The sequence below is a fragment of the Delphinus delphis genome, chromosome 14 (genome assembly GCF_949987515.2).
Source record: "Delphinus delphis chromosome 14, mDelDel1.2, whole genome shotgun sequence".
In the NCBI taxonomy this organism is placed as follows: domain Eukaryota; kingdom Metazoa; phylum Chordata; class Mammalia; order Artiodactyla; family Delphinidae; genus Delphinus; species Delphinus delphis.
In genome coordinates this window covers 836706-857106 of record NC_082696.1, presented here as the reverse complement: position 1 = coordinate 857106, position 20401 = coordinate 836706, and the positions used below count along the sequence as shown (strand labels likewise).

General features: G+C 45.2%; 1 protein-coding gene across 1 annotated transcript; it reads right to left on the bottom strand.

Annotated features, from left to right (window-relative positions):
- Positions 1 to 1200: 1200 nt before the first annotated feature.
- Positions 1201 to 20345, bottom strand: WDR27 (WD repeat domain 27). The gene is made up of 4 exons (XM_060030650.1): positions 20255 to 20345; positions 13193 to 13285; positions 3058 to 3311; positions 1201 to 2681 (listed from the first exon to the last, which is right to left on the bottom strand). Exons 3-4 carry the CDS (start codon positions 3302 to 3304, stop codon positions 2176 to 2178), a joined length of 753 nt encoding a protein of 250 aa, XP_059886633.1. The 5' UTR covers positions 3305 to 3311; positions 13193 to 13285; positions 20255 to 20345; the 3' UTR covers positions 1201 to 2175.
- Positions 20346 to 20401: the final 56 nt, after the last annotated feature.

The window sequence follows — 20401 nt, the reverse complement described above, 5'->3', positions numbered from 1 at the left end:
TCTCACACCCCTTGAGGAGACGGAGGCCATCATTTCCATTTTCCAGATAAGAGAGGTCAGGCGAGCTCGGTTAATCTGTCAGCAGCAGTTGGTAAGTGGCGAGCTGGGGTTCTGGCCCCAGCAGTCTGCTCCAGAGCTCTTGCAAGTGCGAAATTTCAAGGTGACAACAGAAGCATTTTTACAATCTCTCTCCTCTCTCGCTCTCTCTGCAGATGCCTCTTAATCACCCCCAACTTTCCTTCAGCCACAACATAGGACATCCTCACTTTGTCAGTTAGAAAATACTCAGAGTGCACTGACTCGGAGGTGGATGGGAACTGAGCTTGCGTTTTGCGTTATTTCCTTCTTAAGCCTAATTTAGCTCTGAATGAATCTTCTGATATTGGAAAGTGGCCCTGCTGCTGGGCCCCTAGGATATACTGTGGAGGTAAATTAAGGTGCTAGCTCTCCAGGGCCCTGGATTCCGGGAGAAGGAGGGTCCCGTCACTGACTCAGCCCACCTGGAATGCCAGGCCACCAGAACGTGCCACGAGCCCCGGCCCCCAGAGCCGCCCAGCAAGCAGCCAAGACATTGGGCTGAGTCCAGGACAGTCACCCCTCGGACGTTACGCATGTGGCAGTGACCACGAACCAAAAGCACAACACAAATCGTTCACACACCACCACAGTCTAACGCCCGTCCCGTACCTCGAAGCTTCTGTCCTCGGACACCGCGATGATGACACGTGCCTGCCGAGTGCAAAACGCGGCCGCGGTCACTGGGCCCTGGGGACCCTGCAGCTCGGCTAGGGTAGACCGGCCCTGGGGGAATTGGTGAGGGAAGACCAGGCACAGAGTGTTCTGGTAATTATTATTTTTATTAAGAAGTTCTATGAACCTCACAGAAAATAGTTTCTATTAGAATTAATTCTACTTTACATAATCCCCTGGTCCGAATTTGGAACTTCCTGTGCATAACGCTGGAAGCTAAAGTTCAGGGGCTGAGCCGAGAGGGAAGCGCCGCGGTCCTGGCCCCGGGAGCAGCGACTGAAGAAATGAGACTGACCAAGGCCGACACCCCCGTCACGCCCTGAAGCAGCATCTGGGGCGCCCCACCTCCCCACGGCCCACACCCCGCACACACTGCCCCGCCGCACCCGCCGCCAGGCTGGCCCTGCAGAGGCGTCCGCACTCCATGCCAGGCTTATCACTTTCTCTTTCGGGAGCATCTGTCTTCCTTCAAACACTGTACGTGCTAAGTGTCCTCCTGCTCATCCTGGTTTACCTTCCCCTGACATGAATATGGTGTTTGTTAGGTATGGGGGGTGACCATCAAAAGGTGTCTGCACAAAACGTTTTAAACATTTACAGCTCAAATGCCAACGTGTCGCTGAACAAGCTCACAGCCCTGCCCTGATCCTAGGTCACCTCCACCATCTGACCTTTTGTTATGTGCGACCCTCAACTTCACAATCTGGCCCAAAATTGTTTGAAGACAGAAACATCCACTCTGCACCGCAAACTGCCTGGCACACCTGAGGCGCCATGGCTTAACCATCAGTGAAGGTTTGGTGCGCTAACGTCCCTCCTACGCTAGGTTTTGACAGTGGAAATGGCAAGAAAATGCCTTGCAGGCAACTAGCTTTGCTGACTGCATTCACCTGCCAAACGGAAGACAAGACACGACACCAGGCCCTGGAAGATCTGTCTCCAAGCTGCGTCTCGGGCAGAAGGTGAGTTCTGAGGAAGAAGCCGCCTGCTCTCCAGGCCTGGCGTCCGGCCAGCGCGTAGAGCAACCAAAGCACAGAAGCCGCAAGAGGTGGCACGCCTACTTAAACGCAGCCCAACTGAGAATTAAGGCAGAAGAGGCCAATTCTGGATGAACAGCAAATTTTGCTAGAAGAGATAAAAGCACTTTCCAGGCCTTGAAGAGACCGCTCGAGTAGGAGCCGATCAGAGAAACACAGTTTACCACACGTGTGCTCAGTGAGCCCTGGTGTCCAGACTTCCTGGAAAGGTTTCCTAATTTACATAGAACAGCAGTATCTGGGTCCAGTGCTTTCCAATCGCAAGATAAAGAAATGTTTTCATTCGTTGCCCCTCACATCTTTACAAAAACAGGCCCAGTTACAAACCCTGCTGAGAAGAGGCAGGTGAGGCCCAGCACCGGGAGCGTGGGCGTCGTGCCGGGGAACTTCACGCGGTGTCGGGTCTTAGCTCAACGTCCAGTGTGAATACTTTGTTTCCAGCACACACCGCAGTAACATGATCGGTGGGACTAGGCCTTAAACACAGCACGTTTCCCAGGAGGGTGCCGAGGACGGTCCCTCGTGGAAGTCGCCCTGGAGGGAGTTGGGTCATTAGTGTAATGTCCGAGATGACCTCATGGGAGATGCTGAGAGCGTAACCCTCTATTCCAGGATTACGTGCAGAATGACGTGAGCTTTGGTTTGATTTTGGCTCTTTGAGAGCATTAAAAACATTGAAAAGTTCTTCTGGAAACACGTGGAACACGGGCACTGTCTGTGGGGAAGACACTGCATCACGAGGATGACGGCATGTCTTGCAGAAGGCCACGCGCACAGACTCCAGGTGAGTTGTGCATCCCGTCCTCCCTCTTCCCTGCATCCGCTGCGGCTCCACGCCTGGCCAGTGACCTGCTTTGGCCCGTGGCAAGCAGACAGAAGGGACACTGTGCCCATCTGAGCAGAAAGGTCCTCAAGGAGACAAGACCATTCGGTCAAAAAACAAGAGAAATAAGAAATGATGGAAAACACCCACAAGTCGTTTAGACCTTGAAACCAAACCAGAACTGATCCAGGTGTCAAAACTACTAGATAAGGACATTTAAACAGTCATTATAACTTCATTTCATATGTTCAAAATGTTAAACAGAGGCTTAGAATATATTTTTAAAAGACCCAATTCTAACTTCAAAAGATGTTATTTTTAAATAAAGTGATTCCAGTTTATTTCCTAAGTCAAAACTTAATATGCTTTGTTTTGTTAGCATTTTTCTCCCGTAGCTGGTAACTGAATCCACAAAGGGCAAACTCACCCAAACAGCATCAGAGGAACAGAGCTTGACGGCAAATTTCTGTGACTTAACAAAAAACACGTATAACTTTTTAAATACCTGGTGAGGAGGTTCCTTGGTGTCCCATACACAAAGTTCGTTTCTATCTAAGGGGAAAGCACAGGACTGCCCACTGCAGGCGAACTGAACGTGGGATGCGGACTTCTTGGAATCCACCAGGTATTTTTCCACGACTATATCACCTGCGTGGCCATCATTTATGGAGAAAATCTCTTGTGGTTCTTCCATCTTCAACCTGAAACACAAAGTACATATAAGCGGACTATGGGTATGGTATTTCATGCAGAGGACAGTCTGTTGTTTACTCGTAATTACCGGTATGATCACACACACGTCACACCTGGTGACTCGTCTTCCCTCCCCACCCCCAAGAAAAAGAAAATCACTGACATCCCGGAAGTTCCCTGTCATGACTGCTCACTGCTCCCACAGGCTTTCAAGTTAAGCAGACCTCGGTTCCAGCGCCACGGCTCCCACTGAGCAGACCTTGCTTCCACGCGGAGCGCCTGCTCCCCCAATGGGAACGGAGGGAACGCCAGCCACCCTCACAGAGGCCTCGCGAGGACCAGACGATGCTCCAGCACCGGCACCAAGAAGTGCTTTCAGAGAGCCACGACCAAAATCGAAGACTGTCAGCAACGATTAAGATGCAAAGTTATGGGCTTCCCTGGTGGCGCAGTGGTTGAGAGTCCGCCTGCCGATGCAGGGGACACGGGTTCGGGCCCCGGTCGGGGAAGATCCCACGTGCCGCGGAGCTGCTGGGCCCGTGGGCCACGGCCGCTGAGCCTGCGCGTCCGGAGCCTGTGCTCCGCAACGGGAGAGGCCACAACAGTGAGAGGCCCGCGTACCGCAAAAGAAAAAAAAAAAACAAGATGCAAAGTTATGTTCTACACTGATGAACAAAGTCAGTGGCGAACTACAAAACAAATCCATACCCGTCGTGCATCTGGGACTCGTTCAACTAGTTCACAACATTCTAGGTCGCCAAGGTCGGTTATCTCGGCTTATACAACCACTGGTTCACTGGCTGCGTCTTATAAAGCATCAATCAGTGACACACAGACAGAAATGAAAACAGTCTCAGACCTGTCCCACTTCACAGTCAGTAACTCCGTAACGGCTACCAGGTTATACACATGCGGCAGTAGCCCTGGGTCACCCCTGATTCCGCACCGCCTCACGGGCACCAGACACACCTGAAGCCTCAGCTACAAAGTCGTGAGCAAAGCGCCTCGCCATCCGGCCACCAAGCTGGTTGTTTAGATTCAGAGAACCCAGCCACGTGGTCACCATGCTGGCTGTGTGGACTCGGCCTGGACAGGCCTCATGGGGGAAGTGGTAGTAACACAGAAGAAGACTCTGGACAGTTACCAGCAGAGATGGGGTGGGGCTAAGAAGTGGGGGAGCTGATGCTCCCGAGGGGAGATCCTGGGATGGTCGCTGCTCAACAGACCGCAGAGCAGGGCTCATCCTTATGCTCAGGGGACCCTGGGGAGCTAAGAACTGAGACAATCAGGGCTGCCCGTCCGGAAACACACACGTCAATCTGGCCGCAGCGCCGGGGGTCAGAGTTGAGAGGGGCTGGGTGGGGACGACGGGGCTAAAGCCAAGTCCAGGCCTGGGGTCTGGCCCAGAGAGCCTGGTCAGTAGCTCTGCAAGGACAACGGAAGGTCAGCCAACACCTCAGTTTCCACCCTCTCCTTCCCTTGCAGACCTTTCCTGTCCCCACATTTCTCTTAACCGCACAACCGTTTTCCTAGTTTCCAAGTTTCCAGGCACAAAGCTTGAGTGAATATTAATTCCTTCCTTTTTTTGCCCTCATATCCAATCCATGCCCAGCCCTTTCTTTCTTCGTGGGGAATTTCAGATTTGTCCCTCAAACACCCAGCGAGTGAAGGGTCATGCCAATCCTAAAGGTATAATCTGCTGCAGACACCTGGTGGATTACCTGCTAAAATTGCAGTGATTCTCTCTTTCGGGGGCCAGAATCCCATTAGCACAGAAGCAAAGAACGCGGAAGCCGAGGGCAAGGGGGATGCTGCCATGGGGTGTGGAGCGGAGGACGCGCTGTGTAGAGAACAGCAGGACTGGGTCTGGGCCACTGGGTCCCAGCATTTGGTTCTACTCCTTCTGTCTTGAATTCGGTGGGGTTTCCCTTCATCTAGGCTATTCTGTTATTTCCAACCAGAGAGCCCTAAATAATGGACTATCTGATTTCATTCCAACTGTGAAAAGAAACAGCACACAATCTGAGACAGCGGGAGCGCAGGACCTCAGCGGTGGGAAGTTCACCGCCAGAGGGGACCGGCCGAGGGGCCTCAGGCTGGGGCTCCCACGCAGCACGCACCCGCACGACGAGGAATGTACAGATCTAGACTCCCCAGGCCACTTCATGGAGGGTGACCCCCCAGCATACACCTCCTGGGTCGATGGGTGGGGCTGTAATCACCTCCCAGCCTGCAGGTGCAGGGCTCGCGATTTAACAAGACAAAGGAGACAAACAAAAACATGCTACCTAAGAAACTCTGTTGGGAATAACCCCAAAGAAGGCAGGAAGCACTTCCAATAGGAGGTGGATAGGAGGCCTTATTTTAGCACCTGTAAGGCCAGACACAGACCCGGTCAGGCCTTGTGCGCTCCCCGATCTCCCCAGGACACACATTCTCTGTAGTAATAAATCAGAGACTTTGAAAGACTTGAGAAGCCTGCGATGTTTGGAGAAAACAAAAACAAAAATAAAATGTGTTGAATATTTTAAAGCACGTTCTTCTCTAATTTACAAATTGGTTTTACTTACTTATTTTACATTTTCCAAGGTACAGCAGAGAGCTTCATACAAAAAATAGCTAAATGTTTCAAAGCTACCATGATTTGCTTTGCAAGTTTTATAACTGTAAAGTACCCAGTGCCTAGCACTGCTGGCACGTGGAAATGATGGGTGTACGTGTCCCCAGTGGATGAAAGGAAGTTACTGTGCCTCCTTCCGCTGTGTTTTGAAAGCATAAACATTTCAAGAAACACATGAAATAATATATCAAAAGTCACAATTGTTTCAAAATTTTTAAGAATCCACCCATCAAACTGTGATAAACTGTATTGTATTTGTCTTATTTCAACTGTCTTAATCTCTTCTGTAATTCCTATAGAGTTTATCACCATGATTTGCAAATAGTATTTTCATAGATATTAACATGTAGATTTGTGTTTATCAATAATACATTATACCACTTAATTCTTACAATAACCCTTTAAAATGGTTATATTTTTTCCCATTTTCCAGAGAACAAAATCAGAAAGATTAGAAAGTGTTAAGACTAGTCAGTGGAATCGCCACACCTACACTTTCTGACTCGTGGTGGGTAGCACCTCCACCAGGTGCTTTAATGTAACCTCACAGCCCATCTGGTCCCAGAAAGCGTTGCCTCAGCAGAGAAGGAAACACACTGAGGGGAGGAGCGTGGGTCTGGTCTGCCACTCAGGGCCACCTCAGGGCTTGGCATCTATGCCCACGGCGGCAGGTGACCATGCTCGGAGCTGCCACCTCCAAACCTACTCACCCTATTTATTCTGACTTGAGCCCCAAGAGGATTTGCCAACCCTCAGGACCAAATGCACGGTTTGGGCTGGTCTCTCCCAGGACACAGATGTGGTTTTCCTTTGCACTGAGTTGCAGCCCATCCCAACTAATTCTAACCAAAAGGCTGAGCAGAGCCCAGGACAGAACTCTGGACAGACAGCTGAGCTGGGATACAGTATGAAGGAATATCACCCTGAGTGTAAGAAACAGACCATTTTAATTTTCAGGGACTAGACAAACACTTGGGAAATAATAGCAAAAACAACTGAATTTCAGATGGATTGCAGGTTACCAAACACAATTAAAAAATAAAAAACAACGAAGGGCTCAAGATGGTGGAGTAGAAGGATGTGCGCTCACTCCCTCTTGCGAGAGCACCGGAATCACAACTAACTGCTGAACAATCATCGACAGGAAGACACTGGAACTCACCAAAAAAGATACCCCACATCCAAAGACAAAGGAGAAGCCACAATGAGACGGTAGCGGGGGCACAATCACAATAAAATCAAATCCCATAACTGCTGGGTGGGTGACAGACACTGAAGAACAATTATACCACAGGAGTCCACCCACTGGAGTGAAGGTTCTGAGCCCCACGTCAGGCTTCCCAACCTGGGGGTCCGGCAACGGAAGGAGGAATTCCTAGAAAATCAGACTTTGAAGGCTAGTGGGATTTGATTGCAGGACTTCGACAGGACTGGGGGAAACAAAGACTCCACACTTGGAGGGCACACACAAAGTAGTGTGCGCATCGGGACCCAGGGAAGGAGCAGTGATCCCATAGGAGGCTGAACCAGACCTACCTGCTAGTGTTGGGGGGTTTCCTGCAGAGGCGGGGGGTGGCTGTCTCACCACGGAAACAAGGACACTGGCAGCAGAAATTCTGGGAAGTACTCCTTGGCGTGAGCCCTCCCAGAGTCCACCATTAGCCCCACCAAAGAGCCAGGTAGGAGCAGTGTTGGGTCGCCTCAGGCCAAACAACCAATAGGGAGGGAACCCAGCCCCACCCATCAGCAGACAAGCAGATTAAAGTTTTACTGAGCTGCGCCCACCAGAGCAACAGCCAGCTCTACCCACCACCAATCCCTCCCATCAGGAAACTTGCACAAGCCCCTTAGATAGCCTCATCCACCAGAGGGCAGACAGCAGAAGCAAGAAGAACTACAATCCTGCAGCCTGTGGAACTAAAACCACATTCATAGGAAGATAGACAAGATGAAAAGGCAGAGGGCTATGTACCAGATGAAGGAACAAGATAAAACCCCAGAAAAACAACTAAATGAACTGGAGGTAGGCAACGTTCCAGAAAAAGAATTCAGAATAATGACAGTGAAGATGATCCAGGACCTCGGGAAAAGAATGGAGGCAAAGATGGAGAAGAGGCAAGAAATGTTTAACAAAGACCTAGAAGAATTAAAGAACAAACGAAGATGAACAATACAATAACTGAAATGAAAAATACGCTAGAAGGAATCAATAGCAGAATAACTGAGGCAGATGAACGGATAAGTGACCTGGAAGACAGAATGGTGGAATTCACTGCCGGGGAACAGAATAAAGAAAAAAGAATGAAAAGAAATGAAGACAGCCTAAGAGACCTCTGGGACAACATTAAATGCAACAAAATTTGCATCATAGGGGTCCATAGGGGTCCCAGAAGGAGAAGAGAGAGAGAAACGGACCAAGAAAATATATGAAGAGATTACAGTCAAAAACTTCCCTAACACGGGAAAGGAAATAGCCACCCAAGTCCAGGAAGCACAGAGAGTCCCAGGCAGGATAAATCCAAGGACAAGAAACATAGTAATCAAACTGACAAAAATTAAAGACAAAGAAAAATTATTGAAAGCAACAAGGGAAAAATGACAAATAATGTACAAGGGAACTCCCATAAGGTTAACAGCTGATTTCTCAGCAGAAGCTCTGCAAGCCAGAAGGGAGTGGCATGATATATTTAAAGTGATGAAAGTGAAGAACCTACATCCAAGATTACTCTACCCAGCAAAGATCTCATTCAGACTCGACAGAGAAATCAAAAGCTTTACCGACAAGCAAAAGCTAAGAGAGTTAAGCACCACCAAACCAGCTCTACAACAAATGTTAAAGGAACTTCTCTAGGCAGGAAACACAAGAGAAGAAAGGACCTACAAAAACAAACCCATAACAATTAAGAAAATGGCAATAGGAACATATATATCAATAATTACCATAAACATGAATGGATTAAACGCTCCAACCAAAAGACACAGGCTCTCAGAATGGATACAAACACAAGACCCATATATATGCTGTCTACAAGAGACCCACTTCAGACCTAGGGACACATACAGATTGAAAGTGAGGGGATGGAAGAAGATATTCCATGCAAATGGAAATCAAAAGAAATCTGGAGTAGCAATACTCATATCAGATAAAACAGACTTTAAAATAATGTTCCAAGAGACAAGGAAGGACACTACATAATGATCAAGGGATAAATCCAAGAAGAAGATATAACAATTATAAATATTTATGCACCCAACATAGGAGCAACTCAATACATAAGGCAACTGCTAACAGCTATAAAAGAGGAAACTGACAGTAACACAATAATAGTGGGGGACTTTAACACCTCACTTACACCAATGGACAGGTCATCCAAACAGAAAATTAATAAGGAAACGCAAGCTTTAAATGACACAATAGAACAAATAGATTTAATTGATATTTATAGGACATTCCACCCAAAAAGAGCAGATTACACTTTCTTCTCAAGTGCGCATGGAACATTCTCCAGGATAGATCACATCTTGGGTCACAAATCAAGCCTCAGTAAATTTAAGAAAACTGAAATCATACCAAGCATCTTTTCTGACCACAATGCTATGAGATTAGAAATCAATTACAGGGGAAAAAACCCACAAACACATGGAGGCTAAACAGTATGTTACTAAATAACCAAGAGATCATTGAAGAAATCAAAGAGGAAATCAAAAAATACCTAGAGACAAATGACAACAAAAACACAACGATCCAAAACCTATGGGATACAGCAAAAGCAGTTCTAAGAGGGAAGTTTAGAGCAATACAATCCTACCTCAAGAAACAAGAAAAATCTCAAATAAACAATCTAACCTTACACCTAAAGGAACTAGACAAAGAAGAACAAACAAAACCCAAAGTTAGTAGAAAGAAAGAAATCATAAAGATCAGAGCAGAAAAAAATCAAAAAGAAACAAAAAGAAACAATAGCAAAGATCAATAAAACCAAAAGCTGGTTCTTTGAGAAGATAAACAAAATTTATAGACCATTAGCCAGACTCATCAAGAAAAAGAGGGAGGGGACTCAAATCAATAAAATTAGAAATGAAAAAGGAGAAGTTACAACAGACACCACAGGAATACAAAGCATCCTAAGAGACTACTACAAGCAACTCAATGCCAATAAAATGGACAACCTGGAAGAAATGGACAAACTCTTAGAAAGGTATAACCTTCCAAGACTGAACCAGGAAGAAATAGAAAATATTAACAGACCAATCACAAGTAATGAAATTGAAACTGTGATCAAAAGTCTTCCAACACGGCTTCCCTGGTGGCGCAGTGGTTGAGAGTCCGCCTGCCGATGCAGGGGACGCAGGTTCGTGCCCTGGCCCGGGAAGATCCCACATGCCGCAGAGCGGCTGGGCCCGTGAGCCATGGCCACTGAGCCTGCACGTCTGGAGCCTGTGCTCCGCAACAGGAGAGGCCATAACAGTGAGAGGCCCACGTACCGCAAAAAAAAAAAAAAAAAAAAGTCTTCCAACAAACAAAAGTCCAGGACCAGATGGCTTCACAGGTAAATTCTATCAAACATTTAGAGAAGAGCTAACACTCATCCTTCTCAAACTCTACCAAAAAATTGCAGAGGAAGGAACACTCCCAAACTCATTCTATGAGGCCACCATCACCCTGATACCAAAACCAGACAAAGATACTACAAAAAAAGATAATTACAGACCAATATCACTGATGAATACAGATGCCAAACTCCTCAACAAAATACTAGCAAACAGAATCCAACAACACATTAAAAGGATCATACACCATGATCAAGCGGGATTTATCTCAGGGATGCAAGGATTCTTCAATATATATGCAAATCAATCAATGTGATACACCATATTAACAAACTGAATAATAAAAACCTTATGATCATCTCAATAGATGCAGAAAAAGCTTATGACAAAATTCAACACCCATTTAAGATAAAAACTCTCCAGAAAGTGGGCATAGAGGGAACCTACCACAACATAATAAAGGCCATATATGACAAACTCACAGCAAACATCATTCTCAATGGTGAAAAACTGAAAGCATTTCCACTAGGATCAGGAACAAGACAAGGATGACCACTCTCACCACTATTATTCAACATAGCTTTGGAAGTCCAGGCCACGGCAATCAGAGAAGAAAAAGAAAGAAAAGGAATACAAATTGGAAAGGAAGAAGTAAAACTGTTGCTGTTTGCAGATGGCATGATACTGAGAATCCTAAACATGCCACCAAAAAACTACTAGAGCTAATCAATGAATCTGGTAAAGTTGCAGGATACAAAATTAATGCACAGAAATCTCTTGCATTCCTATACACTAATGATGAAAAATATGAAAGAGAAATTAAGGAAACACTCCCATTTACCATTGCAACAAAAAGAATAAAATACCTAGGAATAAACCTACATAGGGAGAAAAAAGACCTGCAGGCAGAAACCTATAAGACACTGATGAAAGAAATTAAAGATGATACCAACAGATGGAGAGATATACCATGTTCTTGGATTGGAAGAATCAATATTGTGAAAATGACTATACTACCCAAAGCAATCTACAGATTCAATGCAATCCCTATCAAATTACCAGTGGCATTTTTTACAGAACTAGAACAAAAAATTTTTTAATTTGTATGGTAACACAAAAGACCCCGAATAGCCAAAGCAGTCTTGAAGGAAAAAAACAGAGCTGGAGGAATGAGACTCCCTGACTTCAGACTATGCTACAAAGCTACAGTAATCAAAACAATATGGTGCTGGCACAAAAACAGAAATATAGATCAATGGAACAGGATAGAAAGCCCAGAGGTAAACCCACACATCTATGGTCAACTAATCTATGACAAAGGAGGCAAGGGTATACAATGGAGAAAGACAGTCTCTTCAATAAGTGGTGCTGGGAAAACTGGACAGCTACATGTAAAAGAATGAAATTAGAACACTCCCTAACATCATACACAAAAATAAACTCAAAATGGATTAGAGACCTAAATGTAAGACTGGACACTATAAAACTCAGAGAGGAAAACATAGGAAGAACACTCTTTGACATAAATCATAGCAAGATCTTTTTTGATCCACCTCCTGGAGTAATGGAAATAAAAACAATAATAAACAAATGGGACCTAATGAAACTTAAAATCTTTTGCAAAGCATAGGAAACTACAAATGAGACAAAACGACAACCCTCAGAATGGGAGAAGATACTGCAAACGAATCAACGGACAAAGGATTAATCTCCAAAATATATAAACAGCTCATGCAGCTCAATAGTAAAAAAAACAAACAACCCAATCCAAAAGTGGGCAGAAGACCTAAATAGACATTTCTCCAAAGAAGACATACAGATGGCCAAGAAGCACATGAAAACCTGCTCAACATCACTAATTATTAGAGAAATGCAAATCAAAACTACAATGAGGTATCGCCTCACACCAGTTAGAATGGGCATCATCAGAAAATCTACAAAAAACAAATGCCGGAGAGGGTGTGGAGAAAAGGGAACCCTCTTGCACTCCTGGTGGGAATGTAAATTGATACAGCCACTATGGAGAACAGTATGGAGGTTCCTTGAAAGACGAAAAATAGAATTACCATATGATCCAGCAATCCCACTACTGGGCATATACCCAGAGAAAACCATAATTCAAAAAGACACATGCACCCCAATGTTTATTGCAGCTCTATTTACAATAGCCAGGACATGGAAGCAACCTAAGTGTCCATCGACAGACAAATGGATAAAGAAGATATGGCACATATATACAATGGAATATTACTCAGCCATAAAAAGGAACAAAATTGGGTCATTTGTAGAGACGTGGATGGATCCAGAGACTGTCATACAGAGTGAAGTAAGCAGAAAGAGATAAACAAATATCGTATATTAACACATATATGTGGAACCTAGAAAAATGGTACAGATGAACTGGTTTGCTAGGCAGAAATAGAGACACAGATGTAAAGAACAAACGTATGGTCACCAAGGGGGGAAAGTGGTGGTGGTGGGGGTGGGGTGGGGTGAATTGGGCGATTGGGATTGACGTGTATACGCTAATATGTATAAAATGGATAACTAATGAGAACCTGCTGTATAAAAAAATAAAAACTCAAAAATAAAATAAAATAAAAAACAAAAAGTATTGAAAAAATCTGAAACAATAAAGACAAAGAATCAACATCCTGTCAATTGAAGAAAAACGCACAACCTAAAAGTTGAGAGTTAAGTTTTATTCAGGGAACTTACTGAGGACTATAGCCTGGGAGGCAGCTTCTCACATGGGTCTGAGGACCTGCTCCAAAGTGGTCAGGGAAGAGCCAGGATATACAGGAGTTTTTGCTGAAAAACAAAACAAAACAAACGAACAAGAAACCTGTAGTCGAACAACGAAAGATTACTGCTAATCACAAAGAACAGACATCTCAAGTTAATGCTTTTCGTGCTTTTATATATATAGGAAGATGCAAGAGTCTAGGCTCGTTGAAATCATTCCTTAGGTATGCACCGCACCTACCTAGGGCCAGTACCCTGGTTTTCCCCACCCTGAGTTCCCTCAGGGTGCACCGTGGCAGATGGCTTGATGGCAGACAACATTCATTGTTTACTGGGATGGCAGGTGACATTCTTTATCCACTATCCTTAAAAATTAGAGAGCTATTATAAATAAGTGAGAAAAAGCTTAAAACCCATTATCATGCAGCCAGGAAAACATCCCTTTTGAGGCGAAAATCTGTATGGTTTCTTTCCTTCTGCTAACTTTGAGTTTTGTTTGTTCTTCTTTCTCTAGGTCCTTTAGGTGTAAGGTTAGATTGTTTATTTGAGATTTTTCTTGTTTCTTGAGGCAGGACTGTATTGCTATAAACTTCCCTCATAGAACTGCTTTTGCTGCATCAAATAGGTTTTGGGTTGTTGTGTTTTCATTGTCATTTGTTTCTAGGTATTTTTTTATTTCTTCTTTGGTTTATTCAGTGGTCTCTTGGTTATTTAGTAGCATATTGTTTAGCCTCCATGTGTTTGTATTTTTTACAATTTTTTTCCTGTAATTGACATCTAGTCTTATAGTGTTGTGGTCAGAAAAGACACTTGATATGATTTCAATTTTCGTAATTTACCAAGGCTTGATTTGTGACCCAAGATATGATCCTGGAGAATGTTCCATGAGCACTTGAGAAGAAAGTGTATTCTGTTGTTTTTTGGATGGAATGCCCTATAAATATCAATTAAGTCCACCTTATTTCATGTGTCATTTAAAGCTTGTGTTTCCTTATTAATTTTCAATTTGGATGATCTGTCCATTGGTGAAAGTGGAGTGTTAAAGTCCCGTACTATTATTGTGTTACTGTTGATTTCCTCTTTTGTGGCTGTTAGCAGTTGCCCTATGTATTGAGTTGCTCCTATGCTCAGTGCATAAATATTTATAATTGTTATATCTTCTTGGATTGATCCCTTGATCATCATAGAGTGCCTTTGTCTCTTGTAATAGTTTTTATTTTAAAATCTATTTTGTCTGATATGAGAATTGCTACTCCAGCTTTCTTTTGATTTCCATTTGCGTGGAATATCTTTTTCCATCCCCTCACTTTCAGTCTGTATGTGTCCCTAGGTCTGAAGTGGGTCTCTTGTAGACAGCATATGTACCAGTCTTGTTTTTGTATCCATTCAGCCAGTCTGTGTCTTTTGGTTGGAGCATTTAATCCATTTACATTTAAGGTAATTATTGATATATATGTTCCTATTACCATTTTCTTAATTGTTTTGGGTTTGTTTTTGTAGGTCTTTTCCTTCTCTTGAGTTTCCTGCCTAGAGAAGTTCCTTTAGCATTTGTTGTAGAGCTGGTTTGGTGGTGCTGAATTCTCTTAACTTTTGCTTGTATGTAAAGTTTTTAATTTCTCCATCAAATCTGAATGAGGTCTTTGCTGGGTAGAGTAATCTTGGATGTAGGTTCTTCCATTTCATCACTTTAAGTATGTCCTGCCACTCCCTTCTGGCTTTCAGAGTTTCTGCTGAAAGATCAGCTGTTAACCTTATGGGGATTCCCTTGTGTGTTATTTGCTGCTTTTCGCTTGCTGCTCTTAATATTTTTTCTTTGTATTTAATTTTTATGGTTTATTAATATGTATCTTGGTGTGTTTCTCTTTGGGTTTATCCTGTATGGGACTGTCTGTGCTTCCTGGACTTGACTGACTATTTCCTTTCCCATGTTAGGGAAGTTTCTGACTATAATCTCTTCAAATATTTTCCCAGACCCTTTCTTTTTCTCTTCTTCCTCTGGGACCCCTATTATTCGAATGTTGCTGTGTTTAATGTCCCAGAGGTCTCTGAGACTGTCCTCAGTTCTGTTCATTCTTTTTTCTTTACTCTGCTCCCTGGCAGTTATTTCCACCCCTTTATCTTCCAGCTCACTTACCCGTTCTTCTGCCTCAGTTATTCTGTTATTGATTCCTTCTAGAGTATTTTTAATTTCAGTAATTGTGTTGTTCATCACTGTTTGTTTGCTCTTTAGTTCTTCTAGATCCTTGTTAAATGTTTCTTGTATTTTCTCCATTCTGTTTCCGAGATTTTGGATCATCTTTACTATCATTACTCTGAATTCTTTTTCAGGTGGCTTGCCTATTTCATCTTTATTTATTTGTTCTTGTAGGTTTTTACCTTCCTCCTTCGTCTGTAACATATTTTTCTGTCGTTTCTTTTTTTTTTTTTTTCTGATGGGTGGAGCTGTATTCCTGTCTTACTGGTTGTTTGGCCTGAGACATCCAGCACTGGAGTTTGCAGGCAGTTGGATAGAGCCGGGTCTTGGTGCTGAGATGAGGACCTCTGGGAGGCCTCACATCAATTAATATTCCCTGGGGTCTGAGGTTCTCTTGTCAGTCCAACAGTTTGGACTCGGAGCTCCCACCACAGGCGCTCGGGCCTGACCTCCAGCCTGGGAGCCAAGATCCCACAAGCTTTGTGGAAAGAGAGAAAGAGAGAGAAAGACAGGGAGGGTGGGAGGGGGAGAGAGAGAGAGAAAGAAAGAAAGAAAAAGAAAGAAAGAAAGAAAGAAAGAAAGAAAAAAAGGAAGGAAGGAAGGAAAGAATGAAAGGAAGGAAGGAAAGAATGAAAGGAAGAAAGAAAGAAGGAAAGAAGCAGTACAATATCAAAGAATAGAAAACAAAATAAAATTAGAAAGATAAAAAATATATTAGGAAAAATAAAACTATAATTGAAACAACCAGTCGTTCGGGGTTCCTCCCATCCCCTTTGGTGTCCGTGGTCCCCCACCGGTGCCTGGTAGGTGCCCTGGCTGTGCAGAGACGCGAATTCCGCGGCCTCCTAGTACTCCATCTTCTCCTGCTAGTTTTTCACCAAAAAACCCCTTCCACTTTATCCCTACAGCCAAACCACATTTCCCGGCCTCTCTGGAAGTCGCACAACCCAGCTGCATGCAGGGAGAAGCTGCAGCCCTACGCACAGGCTAGGCCCCACCGGCACGAGCCTCCGTCCACCGGAACACCAAGAGAGGGCGCTTAGTGGAAAGCACTGGTCACCTGAGCTGCTACCCAGTAGGGGTCACCTGACCAGCAGCACTGGGCTGGAGTGGTGAAAAGCAGGAAACGAACTTCTACCGTGTCAGGCACTGAAACGTGAGATTATTTGCAAAAGCCCGCCCAGACGCACCAGAACACGGTATGCAGGTGGTCCACGGTGACGGAGCATCTGGTTAAACTCCACTTTGTAATGACCTGGAAGGCAGACCCCTCTCTCTGATCCTGCAGCCCTCAAGGAAATGATGGGAAAGGACCAGCACTGGTAGCCCACACTTAAAGTTGGCTCAAGCAAGCAGAAACGAGTGGAAACAGAAAGTATCCAGAAGCCTGGGGGCTTCAGGGAGGCAAACTGGAATGGGTTGCCCCTCAAAGCTCCAAAGAGACCAGGGACCATCTAGACTCCGCCTTCCCGGGAAGGTCAGGTCAAGGATGGTTACCCTCCCACTCAAGCCTTTAGTTCCACATAACCTCCAGGTCTCAGCCATTCAGTTTCAAGAGAGACAAGAGAGCAAGTACGCACGAAGAAAAGAAAAAGTGGGGCTCGAACAGCACACCCGGCGGGACTGAGGTAGAGCTGCCGGCTGGCAGGCGGAGCTGACAGGACGAACAGAGCCAGGAGCCCACGTGCTCCTGGGAGAGCCAGGAGGCCAGAGCAAGGGCACAGCAGGCACGACGGCTGACTGCTTAGGACTGAGCGTCTCTGGGCCCCCGTCTTCACGGCTGCAGGAGGGGGACCACGGCAGCCCCCTCCTCACAGACCACTTTACACGAGGCCATGGAGGGGAAGGTCTGAGGGGAGGACCAAAGGCTTCAGAAAACAGCCGTCCCGTCCCCAGGCAGCAGAGTCAGGGTCCACTTGGGAAACTCCTCCAACACCCACTCCACCCGATTTCAGCGCTGCTATGGCCCTGTCTCCCTTAGGAAGGGGAGAGTCTCTGGAGGGGGAGCAGTTCATGGGTCACTGGGCCCTGAGGAACCACGTCCGGGGCTGACGGGGAGAGCAGTGCATGCTGGGAGTCCTCTGTGTCCCGCTGGACGCCCTGCCCAGGTTGTGCCCCGGGGAGGTGGGTTCTGCTTGTGGGCTCGGAGCCGAAGCGGACTCCTGGCTTTAGTCAGATAACGGAGGCTGCCCCTGTTCCCCGAGCCATTCCCTTCCCTTCTGGAAACTACAAGACCCAGCTTCCTTGGAGCTAAGTGCCACCACGCGGTTGAGTTCTGGCCAGGGCAGCAGGGGCAGGGAGTATGTGGGATAAGCAATGTAGGCCACTTACAAGCCCAGCCCAGAAAACCCCCCCACCTGACTCTCTTCCCTCCCCCCACCCCCTGGCTAGGTGGAGAGGCCTTGGAGGGCCTACTGAGGAGGGAACCACCAGGGGAGAGATGCTGAGGAGTGACATCCGGCCTGAACAGCCACAAGGACCCTGTAGGCAGGGAGCATGCTATTATCTGTCAGGGTCCTGTGCTTCTGCACTAGTCTACCCACACCGACAGAAATCGTTTAACCCTTTTCATGTACAAAAGCAATACAATGCAAAATATTTAAACAATGCAAAAATAATAGAGTTGGCCTTTCCCTCCCTACCACCCCTCCTTGCTGTGTCTTCCCCCGAGGAAAATCAATGTAAGAGTCCAGTATGCGCATCACAGGAACAAGTCTGAGAGGACACACTACAGTTAGTTTTAATAAGGTTCTCGTGTATCTCAGGCTACAGAAGCACCTTAGGAAAATCTGGAGACAGTGGCTGCTAGAGAGACCATTGTTTTAAAGTTAAGTCAGTAAATCCCAGGCAGCTAGAGGCTGTATATTCAAGACCCTTTCACTGATACAGCAGAGCATGTAAATTGCACAAAATTAGAAAATCCAGACTAGAAAAAAAAACAAGGGGCACCACTGTTAAAACCTCGCGCACCTCCTTTTTTTTTTCATTTGTATGAATGTGTATATGTATATTTTTTAGAAAGAGAAAACTACTCCACTTTGAGTAAAAAAGATCATAATCTTTCTCTTTTAGCAGCTAAGCCAGCCAGAGATGTGCCAATTTATTCTTGAGTTAGGAAAACACAGTGTGGTAGTCAGACAGCAGGTTGAGTGCCCACAGGCACCATAATTAAAGTACCCTTAATGGCTTACTTTGTAGCAAAAGAAAATATAAAGTTCTACACATTCGCCAGAACCAGAGACAGGTTCTAATTCTAGCTACTTTGAGGACAGAACTAGTATAAAAATGGAGTAATGGCTGATCACGGAGGTATGGGAACACTACCAAATTATACTCAGGCATTCCCGTGACTTTAAGTCCTTTCCTAAGTTATTAAACACTTTAAAAGGTATTACTACTCTTTATATTTAGCTGCTTTAATTAAAAATAAAACTGATACACTCTTTCTGTTGGTCAGGCTGAGTAAAGCCTGATTTCACAAACCTGTGGTTCTTGAAACACGAATTTTGTACTTCTAAGCCATGTGAATGAAGAAAGCTGTCTGCCATATCAGTAAACACAGGATGTTGCAGCCATCAAACCGTCACATTACAGCATCCCAACGGTGCACCCTGAGGGGACTCAGGATGAGAAAACACAGGATACTGGCCCCAGATAGCTGAAGTGCATATCAAAGGAATGATTTCAGTGAGCCCAGACTCTTGCACCTTCCCATACATAGAAAAGCACTAAATTCCTTAACTTGAGATATCTGGTTTTCTCTAATTAACAGTAATCTTTTGATGTTCCAACTACCTGGTCTTTGTTACAAAAGTTCCTACATATCCTGGCTTCCCCCTTGCCTCTTCGCAGCCATCCCTCAGAGCTATCTGAGAGTCCTGTCTCCTGAGCTTGAAGTCCTCAGAATGTCCACCGAATAAAACATAACTCTCAGCTTTTAGGTTGTGCTTTTTTTTTCAGTCCACACCACCATGACTTGTTAGGCAAGCACAAATCATTGACTACCAATAGCAGTAATGATGCTAAAGTTTTAAAGTCAATCTTTTCCAATGATTTAAAACAGATCCAGATGTATCTCTATAACCTACACACTCCCTTGTATTCCAGTCTGATATGCTTTCTTGACAGGAAAATGTTAAACTTTGAACAGCCCCGGTTCAGCGGGTGTCACATGTAACCAGATACTTCTTGCAGGAGGAAGTGTTGAGGTCCACTAGTGCCATCTCATCATCAACCCAAACCAGTAACTACCCACCTGGATACAATTTCTCCTAACTTCAGGCAAATCAACCCCCCCAAAATAATCAGCCTTAAGTCTGTCATGTCTCTTTTACATGCCCAAAGGTGACAGCAAATGTAACTATTCAATGCGGCAACAGACATATTCTTTCACCCAACACATGACAATCTCCTTAGCAACATGACCAACCCACATCTTGTAGCTACTTAGCAGAGTTCAGGTTCTGTAGAAAGGAGCACAAGGGTCACTGCCTGTTTTTAATATTTACACTCCACCTGTTTCCACAAAAGTGATTCATTAAGTTCTAAAATGAAACACAGGAATTGGAATCAACACGAAAGTGTGATACTAAAATGCACATAATCTTTCTTGGGAGAATCTTTTCCAATGGCCAACAGGCGTCCATTAACACCATATTCCAAATTAACAAAATAAATGCTGAATATAAATACAACTTCAGTCTGAAGCCTCTCTTAGGAGCATTTCGAGAAGTAACACAGTTAAGAGAAAGAGAGAACAGGTAACAGGCGCCCGGACAACGGTCCCTCGGGCGCACCTGTTTCTTACCTGGGGACCCTCTGGGACCTGACGCTGAACTCACCAAGTGGACGCGCAATCCTGGTGAGCACCCTGCGGCGTAGGGCCAGCGCCCCGCCCCCGTCGCCCTGGTTACGAGCCCCCGCAGCTCGGCGCCCTCACCACCTCGCCATTCTCGCGAGAACCCGGAGTCTACGCCCTACCCCATTTC

What these genes read in the sequence shown, in the direction of transcription:
- WDR27 (XM_060030650.1), bottom strand. Translation starts at nt 3,304, where the DNA reads ATGGAAGAACCACAAGAGATTTTCTCCATAAATGATGGCCACGCAGGT. An exon ending in GAAATTTGCCGTCAAGCTCT is followed by an intron (nt 2,682 to 3,057) that starts GTTCCTCTGATG and finishes CTTTCTGCTCAG; the next exon opens with ATGGGCACAGTGTCCCTTCT.